This window comes from Balaenoptera physalus (assembly GCF_965194825.1).
Source record: "Balaenoptera physalus genome assembly, chromosome: 3".
In the NCBI taxonomy this organism is placed as follows: Eukaryota; Metazoa; Chordata; class Mammalia; order Artiodactyla; family Balaenopteridae; genus Balaenoptera; species Balaenoptera physalus.
In genome coordinates, this window is record NC_138890.1 from 50729334 (window position 1) to 50754410 (window position 25077).

At 51.0% G+C, this 25077-nt stretch overlaps 1 protein-coding gene and 1 long non-coding RNA gene across 6 annotated transcripts in view; one reads left to right on the forward strand and one right to left on the reverse strand.

Moving 5' to 3' along the window:
* The window catches only part of NDST1 (N-deacetylase and N-sulfotransferase 1), an 85303-nt gene that overhangs the window by 40774 nt on the left and 19452 nt on the right, over positions 1-25077 (reverse strand). For all 5 annotated transcript variants that reach the window (XM_082455030.1, XM_082455028.1, XM_082455027.1 and 2 more), the window contains one exon: positions 2898-3800. In XM_082455030.1, the coding sequence (XP_082311156.1) occupies positions 2898-3410 (513 nt within the window). In that variant the 5' untranslated portion in view covers positions 3411-3800. The remainder of the gene's footprint in view (positions 1-2897; positions 3801-25077) is intronic.
* LOC309657499 overlaps positions 3715-25077 on the forward strand; it is a 28443-nt gene continuing 7080 nt past the window's right edge. Inside the window, exon 1 of the long non-coding RNA XR_014261829.1 lies at positions 3715-3819. This is a non-coding gene — a long non-coding RNA (uncharacterized lncRNA). The remainder of the gene's footprint in view (positions 3820-25077) is intronic.

Here is a 25077-nt window from a genome sequence, read left to right on the forward strand (position 1 = left end):
CACTTCACAGGGTAGCTGTGAGAATTACATACGATAAGGCCTGCAAAGCAATGAGCTCAGGGTCTGGCACGTAGTAAGCGTGCAATCAAGCATCAGTGGCCCTTGTCAGGCCTCCACCAGGATGTGCTCAACCCCGGGGCACCTGGAGCTGCAAGGCTGAGCCAGGAAATGGGGCTACCGATGAAGACCTGCTCCCACCCTCAGGGTCCTCAGGGGCACATGTTGGCCAAGCCACAAGACAGATAAAGAGCTACCACCAGCTGTGAGTGCCGAGGTGAGATGACAAGGCATGCCACCTGCCATTTATTGGGTGGCTCTGGGTACCAGGCACTGTGCTAGTGCTTCCCTTCCACTGTCCTATCTCCAACATGGCACAGTGAGGTGGTGCTGTGATTGGCCCCCACTTCACAGATGGGTTGAATATCCTGCCCAAGGACACGCTGCCTATAAGTGACAGAACGAGTTGAACCAGAGTCTGGACTTTTCAGCCCCTGCTCTCCCACTGACCTGGGAATCCAGTGCCAGCGGGCATTGGAAAGTGAGTGTCTCCAGATCCCTGGAGTCCCAAGCCCAATGCACAGCATTGAAGCAGGCCTTGCAGAAAAGCAGAAGGATGCAGCTTGACCACCAGATGGCTCCCGTTAGAGCAGAAAGTCACAGGCCCCTGATCAAAACCAAGGAGGGGTCTTGTCTTACACAGCAGGGCAGGAAGAGCACGGAGACCTGGAATTGCCACTGACCCCACAGGGAGACTCTGAGCACCTCCCTGCCCCTCCTTGGGCCTCATGTTCACCTTCTGTAGAGCAAGGAACCGGGGCCTGATAGGATCCAAGCTATGTTGTACCGACTGTGCCCAATGACCACAGCCCACTGCTTGGTCCCCACAGACTGTGGGAGCTCGGTGCACCAGTTGTGGCCTCTGATGCAAATTCTACTAAATAGAATAAATGGTATTTGAAGTTCCTGGACTCATCCCACAGTGTAGGAATAAAGCGTCTGGAGCCAGACCACCTGGGTTCAAATCCTAGGTCTGTGCTTATTAGAGGTGTGAGTGTGGGCACATTGCTTCACCCCTCTTTGCCTCAGTTTCCTTCTGTCTTAAATCAGATGACATCCACCTGGCTTGGAGGATGGTTTATGAGGGTCAAATGTGTTAATTCACATAAAGCACGTGGGACGTGCGTGGCGCTGGGTGAGCACTCGGCAAGTGTCAGCCGTTGTGATGTTTTTCAGGCCTGGGGCTCTGAATCAAGCCTAATGAAGTTCATGGCAGGAAAGGGAACAGAGTCCAGGAGCAAAGGGACACAGACAATGAAGCCGTCTGATGCTATGCCACTGCCCAGCCATAAACCGGGCCAGCGTTTCCCAGACAGTGAGCCATGAAATAAAGGGTTTTGTCATTAAGCCAGCTGGGGAACAAGTCTCACCAGGTTGCTCTACTGCAGGACTTCTAAGGGCCTTCAATTTCTTGGCCCACAAAACCTGTTTTAGTGGCAGAGCAACCCGATCCATTAGTGCATGAAAGAACACAGCCGTGAGAAACCCTCAGCTAGACCAGGCTCCTCCCGGCACGGAGCACGGGTCCAGGGCGAGGCTGTGCCACCAACGCTTGGGGACGAACGAGCAGCCGTCGGTGGACACGGCCCACTTCTGACCCATCTCCTGCTCCTCTCCCCACTCATGCCAAGCAAGAGCCGACCTTGGGACCCGTGTGTTTACTGTCCTCTCTGCCTGGAAGGCCCTTTGCACAGAGAGCCACGGGCTCCTCTCACTCCCTTCTGGTCACTTTATCAAAGATGACATCACTGGTAATGCATTCTATCAAAACCAGCACCAACTGCCCATATCCATCACCCACGTGCCCTTCCTCGCTCTCTTTTTTTTTTTTGTACTTATCACCACCTGTCACATGGTATGTTTATTTGTTCACCGTCTAGTCACCCACCCCACCCACTGCACTGAAATGTCCACAGCACCACAGCTGGGACTTTGCATACTTCGATAACCACCGTGTCCCCAGTGCCTAGCGAAGGACCTGGAGCACGGTAAGCACTCAGGAAGTATTTGCTGAATGTGGAACAAACACCCCCAAGCACCCAACGACAGTCCCAACCACCCGCCTTGCGCGTCAGAGCTCTCTGCCCAGAGCCTCTGGATCCCCCATCCCGCTGTTCACAACCTCCTCCCCAAGGACAGCTTCTCCACGACACTTTCTGCAAGGACTGTGGTCCCAGCAGTTGCCCTGGGTACCCCGCGGAGCCCAGAGCAGCTCACCTGTCCACTGGGATTTCTTTCTCCTCTTTCTTCCAACGCAAAATGGCTCCGGTTCAAGAGGTACATAAACTCCACACCCCTCCACAGCCAAGAGGAAAGGGCGCAGGACCCAGAGCCCCCAACTGTCTAAGTCCGGGTTCAGATCCTGGCTCTCCCACTTACTGGCTACATGGCCTCCTGTAACCTAACTTAATCCTCCTGAGCCTTGGTTTGCCCATAGGCAAAACAAGGACACACCCCCCCCATCCATTGGGAGGACTGCCATGAAAGGTTTTGAGGGACCCAGCAGAGCATATGCTCTCCTCCCTTGCACCCATCCCTGGGGCCTCCCTTAGGCACGAGCCTGCTGTGTGCCGGGCCCCATGCGTGGAAGGCAATGCCCCTGTCGTGTGCTCCCAATGAAAGCTAATACTTAAAAAGTACCTACTAGACACCAGGCGCCAGGCGCTCCAAGCGCCTTACCTACACTCACCCACTTACCTTTCATGACAACCTAGGAGGAGGCGCTACCATTACACCCATTTTACAGGTGAGGAGAGTCAGACACCCAGTTAGCAAGTGTGGGGATGAGAATCAAACTCAGCTAGAGCTCTCCACAGCTCAGGGACCCGCTCCCCACGTACCTTGAAGAAGCCGATGATGCCCACGCCGTAGGCCACGCAATACTTGTCCAGCAGCTCCCGGTTCCAGGCATCCAGGTTGACGTACTTGAGGATGTTCTCATAGATGATAAGGGCGAAGCGGCCGCGGCCCTTGTCGGTGAGTGTGGGCATGTCACCCTTGCCCGGTGCGATCTCTGTGCGGTACTTGAAGCGGCTGGACTCCAGGATGGCCACCACCTCCTGGCCCAGCTGGGAGTAGAGGCTCTCCACGAACACCAGCACCAACGGGTCCGTGCGGGAAGGGGCGGCCACCTGTATGGGCTTGAGTGGCAGCAGGCGGCTGGGGGCCACAGGCGGCGGGTCCCCACAGTCAGGCTCGGGGGCGTCCACCGAGGGCTCCAGGCCCCGCTTCCAGCCATATAGGTAGTAGGCCGAGACAAAAACGCTGAACAGGCAGAAGGCGAAGAGCAGGAAAAGTACAGCCTGCGGGGACATGTGCCGACACAGCCTGCGGAGGCGCGCCAGGGCGGGCATCCTGGCCCCCGAGACCTCGGCCACCGGGGGCCCGGCCGCCCTGGCTGCCCCAAGGCCCCACGCAGGAGAAGACTCCCAAGTTGTCCACCGACCAACAAGTTCACAGAGACTCAGCGAGCAAGGCCCGAAGCGGGCAGTGGCAGTGGCAGAGGAGGATCCGGGCCCCGGCCCTTCCTCCCAGCCAGGGGCGCAGTCCGCGGCTGGTTGCGCTCCTTCCTTCCTCCGCGCCCCTTTATGTCACCATGGCAAACCCCCACGCGGTCCTGTGCACAGCACAAGTGCCCCAGGGCGTTAGGGCCTCCTGGGGGGGCTGGGCAGTGGGCCGAAGGATGCTGGGCATGCCTGGGGGTGCCGCATGCCGCTCGCTCGGTGGGGCCCCCGGGGCTAAGGCTGTGGAGAGAGGAGGAGAGTCAGAAGGCGGAAAGTCAGAGTGTGGGCTCTGGGGGTCCGCTGACTGTGGACCCACAGGTCCTGACCTCGGTGGGCCCACATTCAATGACCGCTACCCAACCTGAGTTCATCATTTGGGGCAAGCTTGTCAATCTCTCTGAGCCTCAGCCTCTCCATTTGTTGACAACAGTACCTGCCTCACAAGAGGCTGGGAGATTACATCCACTAATGTGTATAAATCACACTGGGCAGTACCTAGCATATGATGTCTACAATGATAGTTGCTATTTATCATAATGATCAGTCCAAGACTAAACCAAGAAAACTCCAGAAGCAGGAAGGACAAAGTGAGACAACAAACATTTGCAAGGCCTAGGAGCTAGAGGTGGAATTCTAAATCACGACCCAACACCACGTTCTCACCATCTTCCCCTCACTTACCCACGTGCTTCCCCACCCATTTCTCTGAATGCACCCAGAAGCCCCATCTGACAGACGAAAAGACTAAGGCTCAGGCTAGGATTCAAACTCAGGGCTGTGAGGCATCAGCAGCTTGGCTGTGCTAGGAGCCCCTCTCAAACACCAGTGGTCTCATCTGGAAAGCACCACCCCGGCAGCATCGGGTTGGGGCCAAGGGATAAGTGAGTAAACCTGTCAGAGGAGCCCGGCATAAGCAACATTCAAGAAATCGCAGCTGGAGGCAGCTCTACCCACCACCAGAGCCTCCCATCAAGCCTCTTAGATAGCCTCAACCACCAGAGGACAGACAGCAGAAGCAAGAAAAACTACAATCCTGCAGCCTGTGGACCAAAACCCACAGTTACAGAAAGATAATCAAGATGAAAAGGCAGAGGGCTATATATCAGATGAAGGAACAAGAAAAAACCCCAGAAAAACAACTAAATGAAGTGGAGGTAGGCAACCTTCCAGAAAAAGAATTCAGAATAATGATAGTGAAGATGATCCAGGACCTCGGAATAAGAATGGAGGCAAAGATAGAGAAGATGCAAGAAATGATTAACAAAGACCTAGAAGAATTAAAGAACAAACAAACAGAGATGACCAATACAATAACTGAAATGAAAACTACACTAGAAGGAATCAATAGCAGAATAACTGAGGCAGAAGAACGGATAAGTGACCTGGAAGACAGAATGGTGGAATTCACTGCTGCGGAACAGACTAAAGAAAAAAGAATGAAAAGAAATGAAGACAGCCTAAGAGACCTCTGGGACAACATTAAACGCAACAACATTCGCATTATAGGGGTCCCAGAAGGAGAAGAGAGAGAGAAAGGACCAGAGAAAATATTTGAAGAGATTATAGTCGAAAACTTCCCTAACATGGGAAAGGAAATAGCCACCCAAGTCCAGGAAGCGCAGAGTCCCAGACAGGATAAACCCAAGGAGAAACACACCGAGACACATAGTAATCAAAATGGCAAAAATTAAAGACAAGAAAAATTATTGAAAGCAGCAAGGGAAAAACGACAAATAACATACAAGGGAACTCCCATAAGGTTAACAGCTGATTTCTCAGCAGAAACTCTACAAGCCAGAAGGGAGTGGCATGATATACTTAAAGTGATGAAAGGGAAGAACCTACAACCAAGATTACTCTACCCGGCAAGGATCTCATTTAGATTTGATGGAGAAATCAAAAGCTTTACAGACAAGCAAAACCTAAGAGAATTCAGCACCACCAAACCAGCTCTACAACAAATGCTAAAGGAACTTCTCTAAGTGGGAAACACAAGAGAAGAAAAAGACCTACAAAAACAAACCCAAAACAATTAAGAAAATGCTCATAGGAACATACATATCGATAATTACCTTAAACGTGAATGGATTAAATGCTCCAACCAAAAGACACAAGCTTGCTGAATGGATACAAAAACAAGACCCATAAATATGCTGTCTACAAGAGACCCACTTTAGACCTAGGGACACATACAGACTGAAAGTGAGGGGATGGAAAAAGATATTCCATGCAAATGGAAATCAAAAGAAAGCTGGAGTAGCTATACTCATATCAGATAAAATAGACTTTAAAGTAAAGAATGTTACAAGAGACAAAGAAGGACACTACATAATGATCAAGGGATCAATCCAAGAAGAAGATATAACAATTATAAATATATATGCACCCAACATAGGAGCACCTCAATACATAAGGCAACTGCTAACAGCCATAAAAGAGGAAATTGACAGTAACACAATAATAGTGGGGGACTTTAACACCTCACTTACACCAATGGACAGATCATCCAAACAGAAAATTAATAAGGAAACACAAGCTTTAAATGACACAATAGACCAGATAGATTTAATTGATATTTATAGGACATTCCATCCAAAAACAGCAGATTACACTTTCTTCTCAAGTGCGCACGGAACATTCTCCAGGATAGATCACATCTTGGGTCACAAATCAAGCCTCAGTAAATTTAAGAAAATTGAAATCATATCAAGCATCTTTTCTTACCACAATGCTATGAGATTAGAAATGAATTACAGGGAAAAAAACGTGGAGACAAACACATGGAGGCTAAACAATACGTTACTGAATAACCAAGAGATCACTGAAGAAATCAAAGAGGAAATCAAAAAATACCTAGAGACAAATGACAATGAAAACACGATGACCCAAAACCTATGGGATGCAGCAAAAGCAGTTCTAAGAGGGAAGTTTATAGCTATACAAGCCTACCTCAAGAAACAAGAAAAATCTCAAGTAAACAATCTAACCTTACACCTAAAGAAACTAGAGAAAGAAGAACAAACAAAACCCAAAGTTAGCAGAAGGAAAGAAATCATAAAGATCAGAGCACAAATAAATGAAATAGAAACTAAGAAAACAATAGCAAAGATCAATAAAACTAAAAGCTGGTTCTTTGAGAAGATAAACAAAATTGATAAGCCATTAGCCAGACTCATCAAGAAAAAGAGGGAGAGGACTCAAATCAATAAAATCAGAAATGAAAAAGGAGAAGTTACAACAGACACTGCAGAAATACAAAGCATCCTAAGAGACTACTACAAGCAACTCTATGCCAATAAAATGGACAACCTGGAAGAAATGGACAAATTCTTAGAAAGGTATAACCTTCCAAGACTGAACCAGGAAGAAACAGAAAATATGAACAGACCAATCACAAGCAATGAAATTGAAACTGTGATTGAAAATCTTCCAACAAACAAAAGTCCAGGACCAGATGGCTTCACAGGTGAATTCTATCAAACATTTAGAGAAGAGCTAACACCTATCCTTCTCAAACTCTTCCAAAAAATTGCAGAGGGAGGAACACTCCCAAACTCATTCTATGAGGCCACCATCACCCTGATACCAAAACCAGACAAAGACACTACAAAGAAAGAAAATTACAGACCAATATCACTGATGAATATAGATGCAAAAATCCTCAACAAAATACTAGCAAGCAGAATCCAACAACACATTAAAAGGATCATACACCACGATCAAGTGGGATTTATCCCAGGGATGCAAGGATTCTTCAATATACACAAATCAATCAACGTGATACACCATAATAACAAATTGAAGGAGAAAAACCATATGATCATCTCAATAGATGCAGAGAAAGCTTTCAACAAAATTCAACACCCATTTATGATAAAAACCCTCCAGAAAGTAGGGATAGAGGGAACGTACCTCAACATAATAAAGGCCATATATGACAAACCCACAGCAAACATCATTCTCAATGGTGAAAAACTGAAAGCATTTCCTCTAAGATCAGGAACGAGACAAGGATGTCCACTCTCACCACTATTATTCAACATAGTTCTGGAAGTCCTAGCCATGGCAATCAGAGAAGAAAAAGAAATAAAAGGAATACAAATTGGAAAAGAAGAAGTAAAACTGTCACTGTTTGCGGATGACATGATATTATACATAGAGAATCCTAAAACTGCCACCAGAAAACTGCTAGAGCTAATTAATGAATATGGTAAAGCTGCAGGATACAAAATTAATGCACAGAAATCTCTTGCATTCCTATACACTAATGATGAAAAATCTGAAAGAGAAATTATGGAAACACTCCCATTTACCACTGCAACAAAAAGAATAAAAAACCTAGGAATAAACCTACCTAGGGAGACAAAAGACCTGTATGCAGAAAACTGTAAGACACTGATGAAAGAAATTAAAGATGATACCAACAGATGGAGAGATATACCATGTTCTTGGATTGGAAGAATCAACATTGTGAAAATGACTATACTACCCAAAGCAATCTACAGATTCAATGCAATCCCTATCAAATTACCAATGGCATTTTTTACGGAACTAGAACAAATCATCTTAAAATTTGTATGGAGACACAAAAGACCCCGAATAGCCAAAGCAGTCTTGAGGGAAAAAAACGGAGCTGGAGGAATCAGACTCCCTGACTTCAGACTATACTACAAAGCTACAGTAATCAAGACAATATGGTACTGGCACAAAAACAGAAACATAGATCAATGGAACAAGATAGAAAGCCCAGAGATAAACCCACGCACCTATGGTCAACTAATCTATGACAAAGGAGGCAAAGATATACAATGGAGAAAAGACAGTCTCTTCAATAAGTGGTGCTGGGAAAACTGGACAGCTACATGTAAAAGAATGAAATTAGAATATTCCCTAACACCATACACAAAAATAAACTCAAAATGGATTAGAGACCTAAATGTAAGACTGGACACTATAAAACTCTTAGAGGAAAACATAGGAAGAACACTTTTTGACATAAACCACAGCAAGATCTTTTTGGATCCACCTCCTAGAGTAATGGAAATAAAAACAAAAATAAACAAATGGGACCTAATGGAACTTCAAAGCTTTTGCACAGCAAAGGAAACCATAAAGACAAAAAGACAACCCTCAGAATGGGAGAAAATATTTGCAAACGAATCAACGGACAAAGGATTAATCTCCAAAATATATAAACAGCTCATTCAGCTCAATATTAAAGAAACAAACACCCCAACCCAAAAATGGGCAGAAGACCTAAATAGACATTTCTCCAAAGAAGACACACAGACGGCCACGAAGCACATGAAAAGCAGCTCAACATCACTAATTATTAGAGAAATGCAAATCAAAACTACAATGAGGTATCACCTCACACCAGTTAGAATGGGCATCATCAGAAAATCTACAAACAACAAATGCTGGAGAGGGTGTGGAGAAAAGGGAACCCTCTTGCACTGTTGGTGAGAATGTAAATTGATACAGCCACTATGGAGAACAATATGGAGGTTCCTTAAAAAACTAAAAATAGAATTACCATATGACCCAGCAATCCCACTACTGGGCATATACCCAGAGAAAACCGTAATTCAAAAAGACACATGCACCCCAATGTTCATTGCAGCACTATTTACAATAGCCAGGTCATGGAAGCAACCTAAATGCCCATCGACAGACGAATGGATAAAGAAGATGTGGTACATATATACAATGGAATATTACTCAGCCATAAAAAGGAACGAAATTGAGTCATTTGTTGAGACGTGGATGGATCTAGAGACTGTCATACAGAGTGAAGTAAGTCAGAAAGAGAAAAACAAATATCGTATATTAACGCATGTATGTGGAACCTAGAAAAATGGTACAGATGAGCCGGTTTGCAGGGCAGAAGTTGAGACACAGATGTAGAGAACGGACATATGGACACCAAGGGGGGAAAACTGCGGTGGGGTGGGGATGGTGGTGTGCTGAATTGGGCGATTGGGATTGACATGTATACACTGATGTGTATAAAACTGATGCCTAATAGGAACCTGCAGTATAAAAAAACAAACAAAACAACTAATACTAAACTTTCATTGGGTTATTTGTATGGAAATATGTTAATATAAATGTTTCAGACATTACATGAAATTTCTAAAAATCTTATATGTTCTGGTATAATGTTATAAGTCATAATCCTAGTTATTACCTTAAAATGTATATCTCAGAAATAACTAAAAAAAAAAAAAAAAAAAGAAATCGCAGCTGTCACTATCTGCCCCTTAATGCAACAGGCATCTCTCATCCTCAGGGTACGTGCCCACAGTGGCACAGGACAGCAGGTGACTGAACTCCCCAACTTGAGGATCCCAAGTTGCCCAACTTCCTCACCCAGACAGCGCCCCCCCACACCACGGCCCTCCAGTCTCCCTTTAACATGAGTGGAGGCCACCGCTGAAAGCTGGCAGAAGAGCTCCCCTGGAGATGGGAGATGGAGACAAGGACAGAAGGTGTGAGGGACTGGCCTGCTGCCAGGGAGGGAATGTGAGCCTCAGATCCAGAGTCGGGGTCGGGGGGAAGATCTTCAAAATCCCTCCCGGCCCAAGACTATATGGTGTGCTTCGCGTGGATACAGTATACCAGAGACCCTACAATTGTACTTCTAGGAACTTATCCTAGAGGGAGTAATTGCAGAAGTGTGTCAACATTTCCCCACAAGAATACGAATCCCAGTGCTGTTTATAACAGCAAAGGATGTTGTTTATAATAGCAAATGCCCAACCATAGGGGATTGTCTTTAGCAATTATAATGCAAGCATGTGATGGAATCCCAGGCAGCCATTTACAATATGTTGAAGGCTGATGTTTACTGACATAGAAGTATAATTACCAGGACTTCCCTGGTGGTGCAGTGGTTAAGAATCCGCCTGCCAATGTAGGGAACATGGGTTCGAGCCCTGGTCCGGGAAGATCCCACATGCCACGCGGAGCAACTAAGCCCGTGCGCCACAGCTACTGAGCCCATGCGCCACAACTACTGAAGCCTGCGCGCCTAGAGCCCACGCTCCGCAACAAGAGAAGCCACCGCAATGAGAAGCCCGCGCACCGCAAAGAAGAGTAGTCCCCGCTCACCGCAACCAGAGAAAGCCTGCACGGAGCAACGAAGACCCATTGCAGCCCAAAATAAATAAATAAATAAATTTTCAAAACAAAAAAAAAAGAAGAAATATAATTACCATATATATTGTTAAAGTGGAAAACATTTATAAGACCGTATGCATGGTCATATTTTTGTGAAAAATTTTATGCATAAGCCAGAAACTGGTACTAATCCAAGAAACAAAACTAAAATGGTAACAATTATCTCTGATTTTTATTTGCCTTTGTTTCCTAAATTTTCTACAATAATCATTTATTATTTTTGTGAATATAAGAAAACAAATGTTTTTAAAAGATGTGCTCAGAAGCAAAAGGCAGGGGTGTGAAATGAGGACATGTCTTGGACATCGGGTCTGCTCCCAGTTCTGCCATAATGTGCTGTGTGACCCCAGGCACACCCTGCCCCTTTCTGGGCTTCTTGCCTGTTAGAGAGAGGCCTGGGCCAGATGGTGTCTGGGGGCTCTTCCACCTCTGATATTCTACAATTCAGTCTCTACTATGTGCCAGCATCACAGGGAAGCCGAGACAGCCAAGAAAACAAGCACCTACAATGCAGGGAGTGTGACAGGGGAAGGGAGGGTATTTGAGAGAACTGAGGGGCACTTAATCCCCCTTCAGGAGGAAGGGGGAGGACCAAGGAAGGCTTCTTGGAGGAAGTGGTAGCTGAACTGGCCAGAAGACCGAGTAAGGGTTGACCAGGGGTAGGAACAGTGAGGAACACATACACAGCTTGGAGACAAGGGAGTAGGCAGAGCTTTCCAGGGAGTCCCTGCAATTCCAGCTGAGAGCAGGGCCAGAAGGGGCAGGCTTCCTGGGTGAAGCCACAAGAGCTGAGGTGACTGGCCCTGCAATTATTCCCAAAGGGCACCCATGTCCCACTTCCCACTGATAAGGGCAGCCCTCTGCCCTGCAGCCACAGCGAGCCCCACCCCTTGGCCCAGGGCCAGGGCAGGAGCACAGTGAGTGGGGAGGCAGAGCTGCCTCGAAGGTACCCTGCCTGCTGCCTGGGGGCACCTGCCTACTCGGGCCACCTAACCCCACAACCCCTGCAGGCCTGGGCACTGCGGTCTCTGGCCTTTGGTCTATTGCATTAACAGCCTTTCAACATGTGTGCTAATGACGACACAACCAGCAGTCTCAGGCATCTCGGGGTCACAGACCCCTGTGTGAATCTGACAACATTTCTCCATAAAAAATATGCACATATGCTAGAAAATGTTTTAACAATTTCAGAGTCCAAACCCCGTGTCCCCAACCCCATCCATGGACCTAAAGCCCTAGGTAGTAGAGCCTAAGGATTACATGGGCAGACTAGAGCCAGGCAGCTTCGTTCAAACCCAAGCCCTACCACCCAGTAATTGTGCAATCTTGGGCAAGTTATTTAACTTCTCAGTGCCCCCAGCTTCCTAATCTGTAACATGGGAAAACTTGACATACTTCCCAAAGTTGTGAAAATTAAATGAGTGGATACATAGGTGGTGCCATGCCTGGCACACAGTGCTGAACAAGGGTCAGCCGCTGTTTTCATGCACTCCTGTTGCCTATTTAACATACTCACAATGTGGGTAACACCTGAGCGCACAAAACACCATCAAGTTCCTTGCTCTCTCTCTCTCTCTCTCTCTCAAGTCTCAAACAGCCCTTGGAATCCCAAATCCCCATTTTGAGAAACCGTGTCTTGCCCGGGAGCTGGATGGATGAGCAGAGGCCAGAGAGAGGCCAGCAGGCTAGGGAGAAGGCCATGCAAAGCCCAGGCCCGAGAGAGGGTAAAGGGAGAAAGAGAGTGGGCCAACTAGCCCCCGTCCCCAGAGAAGGCCGAATACCCTGGCAAAGTGCTGACCACCCGTGAGCTGGCAACGGGGGCCTCCAGCACTGGCCCCACTGCAACCCCTCAAAGGCCTGGCACCAGCCATTCAAGGCCCTCCGTGCCCGCCTGAATTCCTGCACCCCTGTGGCTCAAGGGATGGCAAACTGGGGGTTTCTAACCCCTCTGGAGCCACCCAGGCCTCAAGGACAGCTGCGGGGCTGAGGCCTCAACACCTCCCTCCCGCCCTGGGCCTGCCTGGGCCTTGCCGACATCACCAGCCGTTTTCCTAAACTCCAGCCTCGCCCAACCAGTCACCAATCTTGGTCATGCATCTAAGCCTTTGCTAATGAAGTTCCCATTGCTTGGAATGCCTCCCCCTACCCCTTGGGACACTTACTCATCCTTCAAGACCCCAGTTCCAATGTCATCACCTCTCTAAAGTCATCTCCACCCACCACCCCGTTTCCCGCCCCCATGTCCCATTCCTTAGGCTCCCACCCCATCCCTAAGCTATAGTATGGAAGTTGAAAACCAGGACCCTCAGGCTAAAACAGGATGCAGCATTCTTGTTCCTTGACAGCATTTTTCTTTGAGATTAGCTATCAACATCTTAAAATCAGGAGATTTCATATAAAAGTCAGAACTTCCGACTTCTTTAAAAAGAGTACATTTTAGGGACTTCCCTGGCAGTCCAGTGGTTAAGACTCCGAGCTTCCACTGCAGGGGCATGGGTTCGATCCCTGGTCGGGGAACAAAGCTCCCGCATGCAGCACAGCACGGCCAAAAAAAAAAAAAAAACATGAAACATAAAAAGAGCACGTTTTGGTGACACACATGCCCACTGGCCACCATCAGCTGAGGCTATAAAGTGCCAGCCTCAGATGGGTTAACACAGTCCCATAACCAACCTCCCTCTCTCATTTGGCTTCCTGCCCAGCCCCTGAGCACACCTGAGTGTGTGGTCCAGGCAGAGCAGACTTGGGGCGTTTCTACATACAGCTCTGTGCCCTGGAACCTGCAGATCACGGGGCCGGACCAGGATATACTGACCTGTGCATGGGCAGGCCCTGCCTGGTACCTGGCACACAGAGGCCTTCCCCACATGCCTGGGTGCCCCAAAGGGCAGGGACAAGTCTGATTCATGTGGAAGCTCCCATCACTTTTCCCAGCAATGGTCCTTATTGAATACTCAGGATATAAATGATGAGCAGCTGTTATTATTCCCAGTTTACAGATAAGGAGACTGAGGCCCAAGGTGAAGTGACTTTCAGTCCTCCATGAAGCCCCGGTGTTTCTATAATTAAAAATAATAGCAATAATACCATTATAATTATCATCATTGTTATTTTTAACTGCATTTACCCTGAGCCAGGCACTGTGCTAAGCACTTTTACATACTTTATCTCAATTAATCCTTACAACTAGTACTGTCATTATTCACATTTACAGTTGCAGAAAATAAGGCTCAGAGATGTTAAGTCACTTGCCCAAAACCATACAGCTAGTCAGTGACAGAGCTGAAATTTGAACCCAGATCCCATGAAATGGTGATGGATCCAGAGCCCATAGGGGAATATTGGCAGGGACAGGGGAGAGCATGAGGGGGCCTCAGCTACCAAGGCCTCCAGCCCTCAGCCAGGCTTCCACTGTGCTCTCCCAGCCCTAGGCCTAGCTTTCCCTGCCAAGGTGCTGGGGATAATGAATGAGATGCTCTGGTTGTCATGGAGATGCCATGGCAACACTGCACTTTCGGGAAATACCACGGTAACTGTGGCCACTGCTCTGGAGTTGAAAGTCACTCACGACCCCACCCCTCACTCCAAAATGCTCTGGTGCCCCCACAGTCCTCTCTAGGACCCAAAGGAAAAGGAGGCAGAGGTACAAGGGACTTCTCGGAGACCAAGCTGTCTAGAGAGCAGGACTGGGGAGGAGGTCCAGCTCTGCCATGGATAGACAGGTGGGCTCCAGGAATGAGACCAAGAGCTCCCTGTGCCTTTTATGGTAAAATGCACTTAACAACCCAACTCCCATGTACTTGCTGCCTACCGTGTGCAGCAGGCCTCCTGTGAAGGGCCGAATGCATCATGCTGTTTCACCCCAACCGTCTGAGGGGCAGTGATGCAGTGGCTGCTAGCATCTCTGTTAAAGGCTCAGACTGGAGCCAGCTTGCATGGTCTTGAATCTTGCCTCCATTATTTACCAGCCTGTGACCTTTGCGCAAATCTCTCAACCTCTCTGAGTCTCCATTTCCCCAAGTATAAAATAGGGTTTATACTACTTATCTATTTTGCAGGGCAGTTGCCAAGACTAAGAGAGATGATATGCGTAAAACTGCTCAGTGCCTGGCACACAGTGACACAGGCTAACAAAATGATCATCCATTTAATGGAGTTGGAAACTGAGGCTCAGGAAGGAACTGACCCAAGGCCACATATCAAATTGACAGTGGATCCAGAAAGAGGAAGAGACGTCAGGCTTGGGAGCACACGGGAAGTCGGGAACAAGCAGAGGATCCATTCCCTGTTCCCTCATTCTGTACCTGAGCACCGCCAGGTACCAAGCCTGGCACTGGGCACTGAAGATGCAGGCCTTTGGGCTCCAAGGTTTTATCTGGTGTGATGCTGCTGCCGGGTGAATGGAGCAGGTCCCCAGAGCCCCGCATGCTCACCCAGCCCATGCTCACCCTGCCTGGGTCACTCCTGACCATGCCCCCTACTCCCTCCCCTCTCACAGGCACACGAATGGACAGGCAAACTCACATGGTGCCGAGATGTTCAAATGGTGTCATCACGGGCATCTGGGTCACAGGCACAAGTATGGGGCGGGGAGCTGAGAGGAGTGCAGGGAGAGCCCCACAAGCAGGCTCAAAATTATGTGAATGGGCACCCGGCCTCGGGGAGGAGGAGTGGCTGCCGGCCGGGCACTGGTAGCCCCACATGCAATCCCAGGGCCACTCCCCAGAGCTGACTTGGCCCCTCCCATCCTGTCACACCCCCAGCACAGTCACGCCACCACCCATTACCCAGCCATACCCCACAGCCACGCTGCTCCACCAGCTACCCCGCCCTAGCCTGCCCCACCCACTACGTACAGCAAAGAAAATCCTCCACATTTGCTTCCCAGCTGTGCAGGAGTTTCTCCAGCGCAATTTACACCCTTGGGAGGCCGAGACCAGAAGCAAATCCCTTCCTCTGCTGTAATCTGCTGCACACCCCATCCCCCATAGCCCAGCAGTACCGCCTGGCTGGGGGCTAAGATGCCGCCCATCAGTCACCCCGGAGTCCATGGTTGCCACCAAGGGACTGTCAGAAGTCTGGCTCAAGGGTCTCAGGGTTACAGAGTATACAGTCCATCTTGCGGTGAGCACATGGGGACACTGAGGCCCAGAGAGCAAAAAGGACCCCCTCGGGTGGCGTTGCCAGGCCTGCCCCACCCCCACCTGCCTTGGCCCATTTTCTTACCCTCTAAAACCCTGCAGGTCCTCCTCCAAGGCCAGCCTCAGCCGAGAGCTGGACTCTGCCAGCTGTGGATTTCAGAAGTCCTAGATGAGCTCTCCTGCTCCATGCCCCACCATGCAGTGCCGGATTTATGCTGCCAGATGTCGGCTGCAATTAGAACTAGAACACTGGTCCCCAACTTCACCTAAAGCTTCCCAAGGCAGAAGCGGTCTCCCACCCACAGCAAGTACTTAAGAGTGAAGTGCCCTTGCCAATGACCTTTCCCTTTTTGAATGTGCTATGAGGAATCGCCAAGCCAAATGCATTAAAACATGAACTTCCATTTATCAGACGTGATATGCCTGCACTACATGCTACTATTAATCCTTACAATAGCACCATGACCTACGTTCCCTTCATTTTACAGATGAGGAAACCGAGGCCCAGAGGGGGCCCGTGACTCGCCCAGCCACAGAGCTAACAAGCGGGTAACTGGGAATCTCAGCACCGAGGCGCCAGCTCATCATCCTTCAGCAGCACACGCCCTCCGCGTTCACCTAGGACAGCTGACATAAGCCAGCGCCCACACACCCCATGCTCCACTCCCTTTGAATACCACTTCCTGTTTTTATTTTCATGCATGTTATGTGTGTTTTAACATCAAAAGCAGCCTCTAACGATCCTTCTTGGAAGCAGACCCACAAATCACGCATCAATTGACAAGCAAACAAAGCATAAAGCGCCGGTTCACTCCCCAGTTCTCAACCTGGGATTTGTTCTGGGTTCCCGGGAGGGGAATGCCCAACAAAAACCTCAAGAACTTATACCCCCCACTTGTTGAGAATTTGTGTTTCTTCCAACAAGCCCTGAGTTGAGAGTTTATCTTTGCACCAGCTCTGAAAAAAAAGAGTTTACTGAGCAAACAAACAAGACAGCTGGGGGCAAGGGGGTTTGCAGAGTGGGGAACAAGACAGGTCAGGACCAGCTGCCCTCTGGTCCCACTGAAGCTCTAGGGCAGACCAAGGTGGGCAGGACCCTCACGGGGCAAGCTCTTCGTTAGCTCACGGAACTCCCCAAAATAGGACTCTCTCCACCCAACCCCCAAATCCATCTACGCAGAGCCAAATCCATTCCTAGCTATTTTTCTTAGGCTCAGATCACAGGCACTTGAAAAAAAACAGAAAGATATTTCTTTGCAAATATCATAACCTCCCTCGCTGACAGCAGCCAGCACTGACTGAGCTCCTGGTAACTTGCCAGCCCCACACCAGCTTTCCCTGATTTATCACACCCACTCCTCACACGCTGAGAGCTGGTGTCACCGATACGTGCACTCACAGACAGGAAACCTAGGTTCAGAGAGGGTACGAAGCAACTGACTCAAGGTCACACAGCTGGGCAGGGGGAGAACTAGGACAACCCCAAGCCGGCCCACCTCGGAGCCCCTGCTTGTAACCTCCGGGCAGCTGCCCAGCATTCCACACCATTCTTGAACCAGGTCGGCGGCCCAGAACATACTGAGACAGGCTTCCTGCAGGTAACCAGCCCCAGCTGCCTCAGCGCAGGCTGATCGGCTCCTCTGGCAATGGGAAAGCCTCCCTTCACGGGCAGACAGGGGCACCACAGATCCCCAGAGGCAGGACCTCAGCCAGAGGGTCTTCACCTTCCCCCGCCCCAGGGGCCTGTGTCATCCCCAGATAGGCAGAGACCCCACATGAGAAAGAGAGGCTGCCTCTATGCCCCAGGCAGAGGTCTCATGCTGAGGAATGGGAGGGAGAGGTGGTGAGGCTCGGAAGCAGGAGATCTCAGCTAAAAGGGCCAACTCAAAGGACAGCGGTGACTGGACAGCCTCACAGGTCTGCTGCACGCCAGGTACAAGCACTTCCCAATCATGACCTCAGTTATTCGTCATCTTCTCTCAAAGAAGTACAAACAAGTTTACCATTATTCATTCCCCCCTGTCTGCCACCCCTGCAGAGGAGCCAGGAAATGCTGGTCAGCCCCAGCCCCTGCCCTCCTACTTGCCCACTCCAGGTTGCCGTATGATCCCTGACAGATTCTGAGAAACAGGTGTATGGGGGGTGGGGAAGCCCTCCATCTCTAGGATGCGGAAGCAAACTCCATGTGCGCCTGGAGTCCACATCAGCATTCCAGCGCTTCCACTGGCTCCCTCTGGGCAATACCCTTCCCTTCTCTGAGCCTGTTTCCTCACCTGGACAGCAAGGGTTATAGATTAGATCAGAAGTTTGTGATCTCCTGGGGTTACAGAACCCTTTGAGAGGACTTCCCTAACCAGCACCGTGGTTAGGAATCCGCCTGCCAATGCAGGGGACCCGGGTTCGAGCCCTGGTCCAGGAAGATCCCACATGCCGTGGAGCAAATAAGCCCGTGTGCCACAACTACTGAGCCCGCATGCCACAACTACTGAAACCCACGCATCAAGAGCACATGCTCCGCAACAAGAGAAGCCACCACAATGAGAAGCCCGCGCACCGCAATGAAGAGTAGCCCCCGCTCGCCACAACTAAAGCCCATGCGCAGCAACGAGGACCCAACCCAAAAAAACCAAAGAAATAAAAAATAAAATTAAAAAAAAAAAAACAACCTTTGAGAGTATCATGAAGGCTGTTAGTGGACTCTCCCCAGACAGATGCCATACTTACTTACTCCATACAAATTCAGGGAGGTTGTGACCGCACCCCTCTCCAAAAGCCAAGTTAAGAACATGGAAACTCTGTAGCAGCCCCTCTGACTTAGACAAGCCATAGCCTCACCGTCAAGATAGGACTGAAGCCATGAATGTAACATCTGAGCCCCTGGGACCGCATCATTCCAGCTCCCCCCGTGGCCTTGCAGTAAATCTTTAACTCCCAGACCTGCTGGCTTCAGGTGGATTTGTGAACTTGCTGAGCTGTCAGAAGAAGCTCAAAGAGAAGCTAAGCCCTTCCTTTCCACCCCTCAGCCATGGTCTCCTTTTCCATCAGGAATCTGCCAGGTCAGCCCTGGCCCATCTCCCTGGGGCAGTACTGGGGGCTGGGACACTTGAGGAACCCACTTCTGGTCCTGAATGCAGACGGGACCCAGTGCCAGGCTTAGGGGCCAGCTCGCCCTAACCCCTGCACCCCCCGGCCCCCTCCTGCATTGGTATGAACACGCACACACTGTGGGTACACACACATCAGACAGACCTGGGAGGACTGGACAGGAGGGAGGGGACACGGGGCTGTGGTCAGAGGGTACAGGGAGGCCGGGGAGAAAATGACAGGACCCACCTGAGCTCCAGGTAGTAGCCGCTCAGCTCCACTCCACTTCGCGTCACCGCATCCTCTTAATGGCTTCACGCTCCTCACGTAACGCAGTCACAACTAATCCCAGAGCCAGGACAAATGGCATGACTGTCCACCCAATTCCCTCCCTGGGAGGGAGGGAGTGGCCCTAGGGCACCCTGGGCCACCAACCACGTTCCCAGAAGCCTCCAGGCCTCCCCACCGCCATGTCCCTTGCCAGAGGCCACCGACCCCTACCTCCTGAACCTCAGGAAGAGGATGTCTTGTCTGACTCTGCCCCATGCCCAGGGGACCCCTCAGCAGGCAGGGATCCCGCTCGCTCACCCCTGCCCTGCCAGGGGTGCCTTCCATGGTAGAGGAGAAAGCATGTCCCTGACCCTGATGCCAATGGGCCCTAGGCTTCCTCTCAAGAAAGGTGGCAGCCAGGAGCAGCTGAGCCCTCACTGTCAGCAAGGGTAACTGGGCTCTGGCTGCAGCCCTGCCTGACTGCCTATGCGATCCAAGCAGGGCCCTTCCCCCACCCCAGACCTCAGTTTCCCCGCCTGTCCTGAGAAGAGGAGGAAGAAGGACTGATATCTCCTATCAGGCCAGCAGGTGGTCAAAGCGCCTGTGATGTTGGCTTTTGGTCCCTGACCCAACCCCAGCTCAGTGGCCAGGCCCTTCCCATTGCCCTCGCTGCCCCGTCCCCAACCCCCACAAAGAAAGAAGGGTAACTGCCAGAGTGCGGAGGTGCTACGGCTGAAAAGGGCCTTCCAAAGCCCAGAGAGGAGAAGCAACTCGGCCATGATCACACAGGCAGCTGGATGAGGGCCAGGCTAACCTGGGTTTGCTCTTCAGCAGCAAACACGAAAGAGTGTCCACCTGCGAGGGTATTTGCCTTTTTATTTATTTATTTATTTTTGGCTGCATTGGGTTTTCGTTGCTGTGCGGGCTTTCTCTAGTTACGGTGAGCAGGGGCTACTCTTTGCTGCGGTGTGTGGGCTTCTCACTGTGGTGGCTTCTCTTGTTGTGGAGCATGGGCTCTAGGCTCACGGGCTTCAGTAGTTGTGGCTCACGGGCTCAGCAGTTGTGGCTCACGGGCTCTAGAGCACAGGCTCAGTAGTTGTGGCACACGGGCTTAGTTGCTCTGCGGCATGTGGGATCTTCCTGGACCAGGGCTCGAACCCATGTCCCTTGCATTGGCAGGTGGATTCTTAACCACTGCGCCACCAGGGAAGCCCTGGTATTTGCCTTTTTAGAGGACGCCAAGGAGAGCGCAAGGAAACTTGCTAAGTAGCAGAATTTCAGGTCCCAAGAGCAGCAGTGGGGAAAATAATGGCATGTCTGTACATGTAGGACCTGGGGATGGAGACTGCCGACCGTCCAAGGCCCCTCATGTCAAACCACGAGGGTGGCCTAGGCTCCTGCCAGCCCCGGGTGATCCCAGGAACGCCTGCAGGGATTAGCAGCTGTGGCCACCTCTTCACAAGTCACCTGAGGCCCAGCCTGCAGGCCCGGAGGTGGTGATGGGGAGATTGGCCCAGATGGACACCCCAAGACCAGGCTTCCCAGAAGCCTTAGGGAAACTGAAAAGGCTCCAGGCCCTGTGGCCAGAGTGGAGGGAAGCCAGGTGCACTGGGGGCAACAAAGGGAAAGGGAAAGCCTTGAGGCACTTGGAGCCACAGAAGCCCCCTAATCTCCTGGAGGCCTGGTGGGCACAACCCAGGCCTGCTGAGACCAGGGAAGCTTCATCAGGGCCCGCACGAAAGCAGCCTCGTCCCTCCAGACTCGCTGGGGCTTGTCGCCGTGACAGGAGCCCGCCGCTAACATGCCTCCCCTCCAGGGTGAGGGGCTCGAATGCTTACATGGAGGCGCAGCTGGCAGGGGAAGGGGCAGCAGGTGGGGAGAGGGGGCGGGAGGACCTCGCTTTCTCTGGATCACAGACCGCTAGAGAGCAGAGACAGAGTAAAAAGCACCGGGCAGGTGACCTACTTATCGAAGGTCCTTTTTAAAGGGGCCAGGGGACCTTGGTGAGACTCTGCAAGGTAGCTGGCAGGGGTCCCCAGACCCCCAGGGTTCGGGGACCAGTTCCTGGGGTCAGGAGGCTGGCGCTCTAGTCCTAGACCGGGCTAGAGTGAGGCATCCAGGCAGCAGGCACAAACATGAAGGAGGCGCCCACTCCCAGGTGCTGGCGTGCACCTGCATGACGGCGGCGAGAGAAGCACCGCGGCCCCGAGCACTCCTCACAGCCCGCCTCTAAGTGCCTCCCTCGCCTCGCCCTAGGCCCAGCCTTGCACTAACCTGCCAGTGACCCCACCAGGCACCCGCTCCTGTCAGGCCTTGCTTTGCTCACCAGTAAAATGGAATGGCGCCAGGTGACTCCAGGGGCCCTTCTAACTCGAAGCTGGGCAGTTCTGCAGGGAGTGTAACTGACCTCCACTGCTCCTCCCCAGAAATGGGCACAATGGCCCCCACTCCCGCCACCCACAAGCCCATTGGGCACCATGCTCCACCATGATACAACCTCTCCATATAACCGTGTGCTATGCCCTTTGCTAAACGCTTGGCCTCTGCTTCATCAAGGCCTCATTTTACAAATGTGGAAACAAGCTCATGGAAGTTAAGCAACTGGCTCGAGCTTCCAGGTGGGAAGTGCTGAGCTGAGATTTGAACCAGCGCCTGGCTGTACTCCTACATTCCATGGGATCCGCCACAGATAACCCAAAACTCACTATGGCTCAGAAGATGCCATTGGGTCTTTGCACCTCCTACATCTTCGAGTGTGCAATGCTGAGGCTAATGTTAAAGGCGGGCTGCTGGAGGCGGGAGCAGGCAGGCAGGAATGGGAAGCCTGTGTGGGTGCTGAGCATTTGCAGACTGACCAGCCTCCACCCCAGCCAGCTGTCCACTGCTGTGGCTACAATGTCCTCGTCACCATCAGCACACCACAGCCACCACTGTGCCATTTTTAAATCATTACACAGATGCAAAGCTTTTTCACAGATGCTGCTCTGGCATCACATGACAAGCTTCTAAGATCATGGCAGGGATTTCTTCCCTCTTTCTCAAATGAGGAAAGTGGGGTTCCTGGAGGAAGAGTGACTTCCCAAAAGTACATGGTGAGGCAACGTTTGGCAATGAACTTGGAGCCCACATCTTCTTCCTCCAGGTCCAGAGCTTTGTCTACTCTTCCATGCCCTTGACTTTTCAGTTCAACCAGCATTGATGGGTCTTTGTAACAATGACCTTTTTTTTTTTTTTGGCTGCGTTATCTCAGTTCCCCGACCAGGGATTGAACCCAGGCCACGGCAGTGAAAGTGTCAAATCCTAACCACTAGACCACCAGGGAACTCCCAACAATGACCATTTTTGAGAGCTCATTCTGTGCAGGTATTATACCCAGCACTTCACGTATTATCTCATTTAGCCATCAAGACAACCTCATAAACTAAGTACTGCTACTGTTTTCATTTCGTAGACAGAGACACTGAGGCTCAGAAATGTGGAGTATCTTGCCCCAGTCTGCCGTGTTAGGAAGGGGCAGAGCTGGGATTCAAACTGAGGTCAGTCTGGCTCTGGGGCCTGCGCTCAGAACCTCTGTGCTTTGTCTGGGACCAGAGGGGAAAGGAGAGCAGACACACTCGAACAGCATGTGTGCCTGGCAGGTTATGGCAAGATTAGGATAATAGGAAGACAAACAAAGCTCTTGGAGAGCCCAGAAGATGGAGGTTGTTTCAAATGTCCAGGCAGGAGGCCAGGAGTCAGAGCAAGGGACACGGGAACAGAGGGAGGTGACAGATAGGAAGGAGGTGGCCTTGTGAGACCTTGGTCAAGTGCCTTGCTCTCTCTGGATCTCAATTTACCCAGCTGTTAAGAAAAGTTCCTGGAATATCTCCAGAGCCCTCTCCATCCCGAAAAGTCCTTGGAACCTGGGAAAACAAGCAATGCCTGGTGACAGCCTGGCTGCCAGCCCTGGGGGAACCTGAAATGTCCTTGGCCGTCCTGGCACGATTCAACTGCTGGGTAACAGGCTTGCAAAAGCGCAGGGCTCGGCCAGCATGCCTGGGCACCACTGAAGTGTGGGTCCTAAGGGGGCCACATTCCGCCCATTGTCAACCTCTCCATGGCCCCACTGGAGCAAGCACCACCCAGTCAGGACCCAGACCAGCAACCGAGGTCACATCCAAGTGCCCAGTGGAATGTCACTCCAGGCCTGCCCTGCCCCCACTGATCCTGTCCCGACAACTCGAGTACATTCAACATCACCCACCCCTCAGAGCCCCACACTCACATTCCCTAAGGTCAGCCACTGGGACATAGAGACAAAGGGTTCTGTAGGAGATCTTCGGGAAAATGACCACCCCCATCCCCAAGGGACCTGTTCAAGACAGAGGTTGCCCATGCCAAGTCAGTGAAGACCCGCAGTTAAAGGAAGGGCAGGAGAGTCCATCAGGGCTGGCCCTCAGTTCTCACTCCGGCAGGTGGAAGGGGCTCAGCCCAAGTCTCCGAACTCACAGCAGCCTCTTCAGACCACATGAGTACCGGGTTCCTACTCGATAGCCTTCCACGTCCCCCACCACCTACCAGGCAAAACCCCTTAACCTGACCAACTGCACAGTCACTAACAGTCCCTGTTAACTGGGTGTGGTATATGCCAGGGACTTGGCTAAGTGCTTCGCGTGCATTTTCTCACTTAACCCTCACAGCGACTCTGTGATGCAGGTTCTATGGTTGGCTCATTTTCACAGATGAGAAAATTGAGGCTCGGAGAGGTTATGTCACTGGCCCAGAGTTTCACAGCCAGGCGGCCGAGCAAGGATTCGCACCCACACTGGCCTTCAAGCCAGGTTCTTCACCTCTGTGCATCCAGCCTCCTCAAGGGCTCCCTGCCACCCTCAGAACCCTGGGGCCAACTTAACAAGTCTATGTGCAGGAGAGGAAACCAAGGCACAGAGAGAAACCTCTCTCTGTTGGCAGCCGAGCCAGGGAAAGGCCTGAGGCCTCTGGCCTCCCCTTCCAGGGCTCCCCCTAGTCCCCCACCCAGGAAGCACGGCAGGCAGAAAGGCCAGGGCCACCATCAAGACAGTGAGTCCTCAGAATCTGCCTTTTTCCTCTGTCCAGGAGGAAGGGAAAAGCAGGAGGAGGTTTACAAAGAAAGAAAAAGAACACGAAAGGCCCAGGAAATACTTATTCTTACAGACAGATTCTCAGAGTTCGGGAAGTCCTACAGGGCACCCCTCACACCCCTTCAACAACAGGAACGTGCAGGCCCAGGACCAACCTCTACCCATGTGTCTCCCCTCCCACCAGGTATGCTCCAACCTAAAACATCTGACCTGAAATCTCCATTTCTCTCCCCAAACCTGCTGTCCTGCAGCCTTCCAGTCCCTCAGGCCAGAAACCCTGCCGTTGACACCTTCCTCCTCTCACAGCCCACACCTAATCCATCAGCACATCCAGTGAAACCAGTTCAGAATCTGACCCTGGGCCGCCTCCCCATGTCCCCACGCTGAGCCGTCCTCCCTCACCTGTGGCACCCACTGGCTGGCGGGCATCCCGCTTCCAGCATCCAGGCTTCTCTCCACGCAGCAGCCCTCAGGATCCCTCTCAAACATGTGTCAAAACAAGGCAGCCCTCAGCCCCAGCTGCTCAGCAGCTTTACTTTACTTTACCCTTTACTCAGACCAAACAGCGAAGTCCTCTCGAAGGTCAGGAGGCCCTAGGCAATCCCCTCCACCCCTGGGCAGACTCCCTCTGGCCACATCTCCTCCCAGGACCACTCTTATTCTTCCGCCCCTGCCACACCAGCCTCCTTGCTGCTCCTCGAGCACACCCTGCACCCTCTTGCCTCAAAGCCTTGCGTTGCT